The sequence below is a fragment of the Myotis davidii genome, unplaced genomic scaffold (genome assembly GCF_000327345.1).
Source record: "Myotis davidii unplaced genomic scaffold, ASM32734v1 scaffold59, whole genome shotgun sequence".
Lineage (NCBI taxonomy): Eukaryota > Metazoa > Chordata > Mammalia > Chiroptera > Vespertilionidae > Myotis > Myotis davidii.
Genome location: NW_006293001.1, coordinates 8,092,849 through 8,104,002, shown reverse-complemented (window position 1 = coordinate 8,104,002; position 11,154 = coordinate 8,092,849). Strand labels below are relative to the sequence as shown.

Genomic DNA, 11,154 nt, shown 5'->3' with positions numbered 1-11,154 from the left:
GCCGCGGCAGGAAGGGGTGGGTGGGGGCTCAGAGGATGGGCTGAGACCCGCCCCTGTGCCCACCGCAGCCTTGTGGCCCACAGTTCCTTTGAAGATGCACGAATTCATGCACTGGGACCCTAGTATATTTTAAAACAGCATAACATATCCAAAGTGGGTTGTAATATAATTTCTCTGGATCATTAAACCTGGTTTCATATTTGACATATATATTCTTCCCTCAATGGTTCAAGAATTGATTTGATTAGAAAAGTGAGGCTGCTGGAATACAGAAGGAGAATCCTCAAAAAATATATTTATATATACACACACTTTGAATAATTATATATTCCAACTAGAGGCCCGGTGCATGAAAATTTGTGCACTCAGGGGGGTTCCCTCAGCCTGGCCTGCACCCTCTCGCAGTCTGGGACCCCTAGGGGGATGTCCACCTGTCAGCTTAGGCCCGCTCCCCGGGGTATTGAGCCTTTGGTGGCAGTCAGACATCCCTCTGGCAGCCCGGCAGCCCTCGGGGGATGTCTGACCTCGGTATAAACTCGCCTGCAGTGATTAAAGACATAAAAACAATTAAAAGGTTGATGAGAGAAGCATTAAACATGAAGAAAAATGCCCCGAGGAGGGATTTGGGAAAACAGCTTCCTTAGAAGCTTCAAAGGAACTGATGCGATGCTGCCAGGGGCTCGAAGCAGTGCCCAGGACACTTACTGTTGACCTGAGCTTCTCAGAGTGAGTGCATGCCAACGGGGCATTGCGTTATCCACATGAACTAGCACAAAAGGGAGTCAGCACAGTTCACAACTAGGTCTGTCAATGGGTCTTTGTTTACCTTGACTACATCATTACAACCGTGACCTTATTACACTTACCTGACAATGGAGGACATGCTACCTCTGACTGCTATTTCTGTCATATCCCATGTTTGAGACAGTGTTGGATTTAAACCCGAGTCAATCTTTCAATGAATAAAGCCAATTTCCTGACATACATGTATGTATAACTGGGGTTTTAACTGGGTTTTATTTCTTTACTAGAGGCCTGGTGTACAAAAATTCATGCACTCCAGGTGTCCCTCAGTGTGACTTGCACCCTCTTGCAGTATGGGGAGCGGGCCTAAGCTGGCAGTCGGACATGCTTAGCGCTGCCAGCTGGCTTGTGGCTGAGTAGCGCTTCCCCTGTGGGAGTGCACTGACCACCAGGGGGCAGCTCCTGAGTGGAGTGTCTGTCCCCTAGTGGTCAGTGCATGTCATAGCAACCAGTCGTTCCCAGTAGTTCTGCCATTAGGGTCAATTTGCATATTACCCTTTTATTATATAGGATGGGTTTAATCTGAAAAGAAAGAAACATCAATTGAGCTATCAGCTATTAAAGTCTGTATACATTTTTGGGGTCACCTTGTATATAGTATACTAGAGGCCTGGTGCATGAAGTTCATGCACTCAGGCGGAGGGGTCCCTCAGCCTGGATTGCGAGAGGGTGAAGGTCAGTCCGAGGGAGCCCACTGGTGCACGATTGGGGCCAAGGAGGGACACGGGAGGTTGGCCAGCCAGGGTGCGACCGCGGGAAGGCTCCAGGGCATGTCCAGCCCATCTTGCTCTGTCCCAATCAGCTGGACCCAAGCAGCAAGCTAACCTACGAGTTGGACCGTCTGCCCTCTGGTGGTCAGTGCACATCACAGCAAGCGGTTGAGTGGCCTTAACATATCATTAGCATATTATGCTTTGATTGGTTGAATGACCGACCGGACGACAGGACGACCGGACACTTAGCATATTAGGCTTTTATTATATAGGATATCTTTGACCTGGAACCATGTTGTCAAGGGCAGAATGTTGGATGATCACGAACACATATACAAGTTCCAACTCTCCAAGTCCCGCTACTTCTATTCTGCTCAACCTATTCCTTCCTCACATCACAAATAACACTGGAGAACTACAAAGAATTCAAGGGAATACAGTTACAACTTTTGCTGCATTTATATTTAAAATATGAGGCTTCTGCTTTAATCATGGAAAAACTTCCAAAAGAATCACCTTAGAAACTAAGAGAATATGATCATTAAAATTAGCTCCAAACAAATATTCTCCGGAGCAGTGAACCGACTGCAAATTCCTTTTGTTACCTTTACAGAGGAAATTTCCCCAGTAACCATAAACAACATAAGGCAAGGGAATAAAATGCCCACGGCAGGATTTCTAAAGGGGGGCATGCATTTAGGAAGAAAACTCACTTTATTATGCATTTAGAGCAATTCACAAGGAAAATAAAAATATGCTGTAATCACATTAAGAAGTGAACTTGATACTTTCCTGCATAACTGCAATTTTAGGGGCAAAAAGGTATTTCACTGCAGTAAACTGCTATGGTAAGTGAAAATGCAAGTGTTTTCTTATTATTTTCTTCCTTTAAAAACTTTCAGGGTAAAACCTGGCAACCTAAGACTACCAAACAACTTTTCCTAAAATTCCATTCATTCTTCTCTTTTTCCTAGCAGAGATGCAAAAACAACACCTGGTGCTTCTTCTACTTTTCCAGGGAAAATACCATTTTTAAAAGGACAGAGAGAAAAACCCTAGAGAATCTTGGCAGGAACAAAGACCATAAAATAAATAAAAATGTTTGAGTATTTGAATTAACAGTATTAAGACAAGAAACAAATGATACAAATAGTCACCCACACAGATACCAAAAAAGGAATAAAATTTGCTTAACGCTGTCAAATCACATCTTAAAAGCCTGAGTAAGTCTCCCAGGAAAATGAATGAGGGAACCATGTATTACACAAACACACAAATTAACCATTTTATACAAACACACAATACTTCTCACAGAATGATATACTTCTGGCTTTTTCTATTTTTGTCCATGTAAGAGTAAGATAAGAGAGATATGTAAGAGTAAGAACAAAATATTTTGATGCTGTGGTTTGCTTAATTTCTCATGGCTTTAGATGGAGGGTTTTTCACTTCTTTCCCCTCCTTCTTTGCTCTTAGGGAGACAGCAGCTGGGGGAGGGGGAGGCAATCTTTCCCATCTCTTCTCCTTCTTGCTCTCCTCTTCCCACTCCTACGTTGGACTTGAACTCTCAACAGAATGACTGTCTCTTCTATCTTCTCCACAGTGAATCTCCAACTTATAACCCATGTTCTCCCTTCATCCATGTCACAACTCTTCTGGCCTCCACTTATTGCTTGCCTACGTACCACGACTGCTAGAACATATGAACAATGCTATAAGCAACCGTGACACACACTGTTTCATGTCACGTGAGATTGAAAGAGACACAGAGTTAGCCTAACCACTATCTAATCGACACTGTTCTTCCCAGACAAGCTTCCGAAGTCAAGAGTAAACAAACAGGTCTCAAACATGCCCACATTTATTCGGCATCTACCCATTTCGGCCTAGTCACAGTGCCTGTGTGCCTTCGAAGAGCACCCCTTCCAGCATGAGGGCAGGCAACAGTCCGTTCTCAAACCCAGGAGAGAAGGGATTGGCTGATTTCAGCCTGAGAATTGCAGTCACGACAATCCCAGGAAGGGAGAGCCATACCTTTGTGATTGCAGTGAAGACCTTCTCCAGAATGGCATTGGGCTGGGCAACTTGGGGTCCACTGGCCTGAATGTTGAGGGCTATCGCACACGGTTTGGCTCCAGGTTTTAAAAAAAACTTTTTTAAAAAAAAAAAAAAAAAAAAAAAAAAAGTCATAAGCCATTCTTTCTATAGCTGGCCTTAATGTCACGAGTTACACATTACTCCATTTGTCCCAAATAGCAATTTGTAGGTGGATATTGCCAACACTAATGTTGGTAACTACAAAACAGATTTAACTGTTTTTATCTTCTTTTGTCCCCCCAGCAGTAACAGTAAAAAAAAAAAAGAGAGAAAAAAAAAGAAATCCTTTAATTATTTTTTGTACTTTATTACATTTTAAAATTTACTTTTATTGTTGAAAGTATGTTCCCATTTCCCCCACCAATGATCCCCTTCGCCCCGCTCCCACTGCCTCCCTAGGCCTTTGCCACACTATTGTCTGTGTCCATGGGTTACACATATAAGTTCTTTGGTTAATATCCTCCCTACCCCCACCTTTCCCTCTGAGATTTGCCAGTCTGTTCCATGCTTCCATGCCTCTGGATTAATCTATTTTTTTGGTCAGTTTATTTTGTTCATTAGATTCCACATATAAGTGAGATCACAAGATACTTGTCTTTCTCTGACTGGTTTATTTTGTTTAGCATAATACTCTCCAGGTCCCTCTATGCTGTCTCAAAGGGTAAGAGATCCTTCTTTTTTATAGCTGCAGCGTATTCCATTGTGTAAATATACCATAAAACATTTAAACCTCTTGATCCTTAAGTTCTAATGAGACTAAACAGATAGAAAGACAATCAAATGACAAACATAAGTGTATAAGTAAAATACATAAACAAAACAAACCATGATTTTTGGAATGACATAATTTATAGCATTCTTACTAATACCTGACTAGCAATAGTCATATTTTTACTATAAGAAAGTGCTTATCGAGCATCTGATTACACATGTAGAGAGTGTGCTTTTGATTGTCCCAGTCATAAAATTGTCTGGTTTTGTTTCTATAATCAAAGTGTTCTCTAGTCAGCCTCAATTCCTTATGGCTTCTTAAAATTTTTCGCGTTTTGGTTATTTGCTTCTTTCTCATAAGGAGTGATGCAGATGTCAAACAGCATGATATTCCAGACAAGTTGAAAAGTCTGAATGATTGCAAGCCTCAGCTGCACTGTTTGTATCCTAAACAAATGCCTACGTCAGGAATGGGAAGAAGTGCTTCAGTTCTGGCCATGCTTGATGTGTGAGTGAGGTATTGAAGGAGTGCAGGCAGAGGGCACAGGGCCCCAAAGATATAGTGACTAATGTCTAAAACATTTTTAAAAAGAAAAAGCACTTACAACATTAAGAGTTGTTTTGTATTAAACATCAAGAAATAAGGCTCTGTTAATGCTCCTGCTCAGTGTGGCATTTAACATTTTCTACTAATTTTACCTAATAATAGACAAACATGTAAATTGACCATACCTTCGCTACGTTAACCAGCCAATCAGGAGAGTATGCAAATTAACCCAACAAATATGGTGGTTAATTTGCATATGTAGGCTCCAAGCGGCAGAACGAAGCTGGACAGTTCTGGAGCAGGAGCAGTGAAGCCAGACGGTTCTGGGGCCAGAGCAGCAAAGCCGGACAGCCCCAGGGCCGGCAGAGCAAAGCCTAAAAGCTCCGGGGCCAGCTCCGGCTAGAACCCGGACAGAGCGAAGGCCTGGGTCCCGGGTGCCAGAGGCAAACCGGTGCCAGCAGCCAAGGGAAGGGAAGGCCTATTGCATGAATCTCTGTGTGCAACAGGCCTCTAGTCTACATATATATATAATAGAGAAATATGCTAATTAACCAGGACACCATAACAGGTGGACTGGACAGGAGGAGGTTGCACGTGCAGCGTCGGGGGCGGGGCAGCAGGGGCCTCTGCTTGCCTGCGCTGGGGGAGGGCCTGATCAGCAGTGGCCGCAGCTGCTTCAAGGACCAGAGAGTGAGGCAGGGCTGGACCAGAGGGTGGGCGATGCTGCGCGATTTCGAATCACTCTCTGCGCTCCTAGTATAAAATAATATCCTATATAATAAAAGCCTAATATGCTAAACGTCCAGTTGTCCAGTCTGACATTCAACCAATTAAAGTGTAATATGCTAACAGTATGCTAAGGCCCCTCAACTGCTTGCTATGACTGCACTGACCACGAAGGGGCAGTTGACCAGTTGCTATGATGTGCACTGACCACCAAGGGGCAGACAGTTGACAGGTCGACCAGTCGCTATGATGTGCACTGACTACCAGGGGGCAGACACTCTGACCAGTAGGTTACACCAGGGGCAGATGCTCAATGCAGGAGCTGCCCCCTGGTGGTCAGTGTGCTCCCACAGGGGGAGCACCGCTCAGCCAGAAGCTGAGCTCATGGTTGGCAATTGCAGTGGCGGTGACGGGAGCCTCTCCTGCCTCCAGGGCAGTAGGACATCCCTTGAGGGCTCCCAGACTGGGAGAGGGTGCAGGCCAGGCTGAGGGACCCCCTGCCTCCGAAGTGCATGAATTTTGTACACTGGGCCTCTAGTAATAATATAATATGAAAGTATCACCAGGACTCATTTAATGTTGGCAAGTGGTAAATGTACAAAATAGATCATGAGTAAATCCTAGATAAAGCATCTTTTTAACAAATGTTGATGAGATTATAGAACAGTAAACAAAGAAATTTAAGTCAAGAAATTCACTCAACAGAATCTCTTCAAAAGCAACTTCCTCACCTTTGCTATCCTCTTCCAGCAACTTAAAAAGCGTTCAAAAAGGTTCTTTCAGTATCTATTGCACAATACCATGTTATACACATCTCTCCTATCATTTCTAAGCTTCAAGCTACTTTTTAAAAGCTTTTCTCTAAATTTTGAGAAATCACCGCATCTTGAAGGCAGCACATTCCTTGATCACCGAACATTACATTTGGATAATCAAAGTTACTGAATAAATATCATGCTCAGTAAACAGATTTTTTAAGCAGTATCCAAAAGCTAAGTGGGAATCATCTCTGCTACTATCCAGCTGCTGCGGAGCCCTCGCTGCAGAAATTAATCTCTCCGTGCCTTATAATCCTCACATGTAAAAAATTATGATAATTACTATGTATATAAATTGCATGTGTATACAAACACATGTTTAAACATAATGTTAAACATGTAACATACGTTGAAACATAATGTCAGGCGGTGTCTTTGTCTAAAATCACTGCCGGTAGCCATGTGCATGTTTTCATAGCATAGCATTTACATAGCAGGGCTTTTCTGGGCCTCGTAACCCACTGAGCTCCAGCTCAGCTATGCCAAGCCATGTGCATCCAACAAGTTCTAAAAGTACCAAGCAAAAAGAGAAGAGAACAGGAACCAAGACAGGCAACTGAAAATGACAAGGGTATCATGGGGAGTAACCACTTGTCTCAGTTTGCCCTCACAGTCTGCTTGTCCTTGCATCGTTAATAATGGCACCACCTTTACTGGCAAACGCATCCCTGTTTGATATATTGCCACAATAATGTTTTAAGTGTCTTCAGGTGGACAGTAAATGGTAGCGATGACCATCATCATGCTATCAGGGTCCTTGCTCATCTATACCTGGCCTCTCAGGACCCAAAACTCCCAGCTCCCCTATCCATCCCCCTGGCTCTCTAGGGTACTGTGCCCACCCTTAGCACTGGATAGTTGGTATGAACATGTGTAGACCTCATCCGTGTGTGTGGCCTCCAGGAAGGCATGAGGGCCTCCGTGAAAGTCCACATTTCCAGAGCCTAGAACACAAACTCATTTAACCCTCCCCTGGCCAGATGAGGCAGGATGATCATCACCCCCACTTTGTAGAGAGGGTTGGAGAGATCCTCTGCCTCAGGAATAGGGTGGGCAGAGGACGGCATATTTCTTTCTCAGGAAGGTCAATGTTATTACCAACTCCCTGGCTTGATTTACTAGCCAGGCTAAGTCCCCAAGTCTGAGGATTACCAGGGAGGGGTATGGTAGAGAAATGAAAGACAAATTTAACAGGATCAATTTAAAGACTGAAGCACTTTACAGTTTAAGTGGCTCATGGTAGGGATGTACAATACATCAAAACACATGAATTCTTTGAAGGAAGTTACTATGTTATAGAATATTTTTATGTACATGCGGAGTAAACTGTGGGCACCCAATAAATATTCGATGGATGAGTGAATGACCAAATCAAGTAATTCAATGGTAGGTACCCTTACTATCTTTTCTGTAGAGGCTGTGCATTTTAATTCGGTAGTCATTTGGGACTAGAAACCATTTCTAAAATTCCAAATGACTCTCTGAAGTCAAGGCTGCCTTGCCACAAGCACTTGTGTTATACCAACACCTCACCAGGCATTTTCTTTTCAACTTACCTAGTACAGACAGCCAAACAATTTATAAGATTTAAAAAATTTCATAAGGTAGGCAGAAAACATTAATTTCAAATCCCATATGAGAGGAAAGAATGGATATAATTTTTATCTTCCTAACAGTACCCAGATTACAGGAAAAGACAGAAATTTTACTTGTGTTTATTCTCCAAACAATTTGTGAATCACTACTAGCACTTTCCTTTTCAAAAAGCATATCAGATACCAAAAACAAACAAAAAACCCAAGACACAACTACCTATTGTCATGGTCCATTAGAGAAAAGCTGGATATTTCCCCCCCCCATTAGAGAAATGCTGGCTCAAACAGAAGTAAGTTCAGAAGAGCTGTCTTTCACAAAGGTTGTCTTAAAAGACAGAGAGTGAGAAATTGGATGGTGGGCTAGAGTCCCTACAAGTACAATAGTTGAAAGAAAATATGTATTTTCAAGCTTTGAACATTACCTCTACCTGGAAATGCTCACTCAATTACTTTTTTATCAAAGGCAGCAATACCATCTTCAAAAGATCAAACATCTATAAAGTACTTTCATGTAGTATAACATACTATTTGAAAGTAAATACACTAAGGATGCAAGCTTTGAGGAATACTAGTCTCAATTTAAAGGCAAAGAAAGCACCTAAAACATTCCTACTTTTAAATTCTATTCAGCAGCATGGATTTCTATTTTTAACCATGAATTGGGCATCTCGACACAGTGTGAAGGTAAGCTCTGGGCTGTGGTGTGGCTATAAGTATACAGAAAACAGGAAGTGGTTCTTGCACTCAAACACATTTACAATATGGGAAAGGAGATTAATAAGAAAATTAATGTTCACAGGGTATCTGTCAGTTCTAATGACTTAATATTATGCAATAATCTTCAGTGGGGAGCTTGGTCAGAGATTTTTAGCCCTTTCTAACTCTAGCATATCTTATATTTTTCAAAAATAATTGGAAGACTGTGGTATGGACACGTGAACATTAAAGAAAGAAGGAATCGAGAGAAGTGATTGATTCAATTCATTGCCTGACTACCAGCACTTCCATAGACTCCAACATTCATCAGTGATAGGGTGCCATGGCCAGGGTCACAGTAAATATTAAAATTTTTAGACTTACAAGAAAAGTATAGATTGGATTTTGAAAGCTAATATGTAGGTGCATGTTTAGATACACATGTGTACATGTGCCTGAGTGAGTAGGCATGTGTGCATGGCTGTGTGTTCTACAGTCTTATCTAAGATTAAACTGTTTCAAGAAAACAAATAGTGGAAAGAAACCCAGATGGAGATAGCAAACCTGATACTTGTTAGTGGTTACTATTGTCAAGTGCTTTGCAGAACAAACTTTTTCTAAAGCCCAACAATTCTTTGAAGTAAATAAAAGTCCCATTTTACAGAAATATAAACTAAATTTCAAAGAAGTTAAGGGATCTGCTCAAGGCCTTAAAACTTAGAGTAAATAACTTACACAGGATGTAGACCCAGTCAATCCTAACACAACCTATTCATAAAAACTATAATTTCCCCTTTCCCTAAAATAATAAAAGATAAGTTGATGAAAGAAGTATTGTTAAAATATGTGCGATATGGTCATACACTTTCACTGAGTATTCCTACTTTTATGAAGTTATTTAAGGAAACATGTCAAAGAAAAAAAGCCATAAATGTAAAGATTTTCATGCACCGATATTTCTAATAGGGAAAAATGGTAGCTAGCTTAATGGTTCACTAACAAATGACTCACTGAGCACCTGTGATACCTCAGCCCTGCTCCAAGTGTTGGGAGGCAGCAGTGACAAAATGCCTGCTTTTATGGAGCTCACACTTTAGCAGGAAGAAGATAAAAAATAAAGTGGTGTTATGCTGGAAGCTAGAGGGTAGTTTGCTAAGCGAAATAAATCAGACAGAGAAGGACAAACACCACATAATGTCACTTACATGTGGCATCTAAACAACAAAATAAATGAGCAAGCAGAACATAAACAGACTCAGAGATGCAGAGAACACACTGATGGCTGCCAGATGGGAGGGGAATGGGGGTCCTGGTGAAAAATGTCAAGGGATCACGAAACGCCAATCAGCAGTTACAAAACAGTCACGGATATAAAGTACAGAACAAGGAATATAGCCCATAATATTGTAATAACTGTGTGTGGTGCCAGGTGGACACTAGGATTATCGGGGGATCACTTCGTAAGTTATAAAAATGTCTAATCATTATGCTGTGCACCTGAAACTAATATAAAATAATATTGAGTGACAGCTATAATTGAGAAAAAAATTTAACAAAAAATAAAATAAAATAAAGTGGTGTATGTTTTTTCCAGATAATGAAAAATACTATAGAGAAAAATTAAGCCTGCTAAGAAGGATGGGGTTGCAGTTTTTAATATTTAACTGACTGGTCAGGGAAGGATATTGAGAAAGGGAGAAGACTCCTGAAGGAGGTAAGAAAATAAACTAGAAAGAAAATTGGGGAAAGAACATTCTGGAAAAAAACAGCAGCCAAGGGTGAAGGCCCTGAGGAAGGGAGTATGACTGAGATGTTGATGGTACATCCAGAAGGCCAATGATAAATTCCAATGCTGACAAGAGTAAGGAGAAACAGCTACTGTGGTAAATTGTTTCTGGGTCCCTAAATAGAGATAATCAGTCTTTAAAATGCAATTTACCAGTATTTAGCAAAGTGTTAAAATGCTTAAGCTCTTGTAGGCGTTACTAGTTTTATATCCTACTAGAAACCCAGTGCACAAAAATTTGTGCACTCGGGGGTAGGGGGTCCCTCAGCCCGCCTGTGCCCTCTCACAGTCTGGGGCCCCTCGGGGGTGACCACTTGCTGGCTTAGGCCTGCTCCCGGGGGATTGGGCCTAAGATGGCAATCAGACATCCCTCTGGCAGCCCGGCAGCCATCAGGGGATGTCCACTTGCCAGTGGAGAGCAGACCTAAACTGCAGTCAGATATCCTTAGCACTGCTGAGGAGGCCGGAGAGGCTCCCCCCACCACTGCTGTGCTCACCAGCCATAAGCCTGGTTTTGGCTGAGCAGCACTCCCCCTGTGGGAGCACACTGACCATCACAGGGCAGCTCTTGTGTTGAGTGGGATTGGGCTAAACTAGCTCTCTGACATCCTCCCAGGAGTCCCGGATTGCAAGAGGGTGAAGGACAGGCCGAGGGAACCCG

At 42.2% G+C, this 11,154-nt stretch overlaps 1 protein-coding gene across 1 annotated transcript in view; it reads right to left on the bottom strand.

The window, feature by feature from the left end:
* The window catches only part of CERS6 (ceramide synthase 6), a 262,024-nt gene that overhangs the window by 186,825 nt on the left and 64,045 nt on the right, over positions 1-11,154 (bottom strand). Inside the window, exon 2 of the mRNA XM_015565753.1 lies at positions 3,552-3,654. Within this exon, the coding sequence (XP_015421239.1) occupies positions 3,552-3,654 (103 nt within the window). The remainder of the gene's footprint in view (positions 1-3,551; positions 3,655-11,154) is intronic.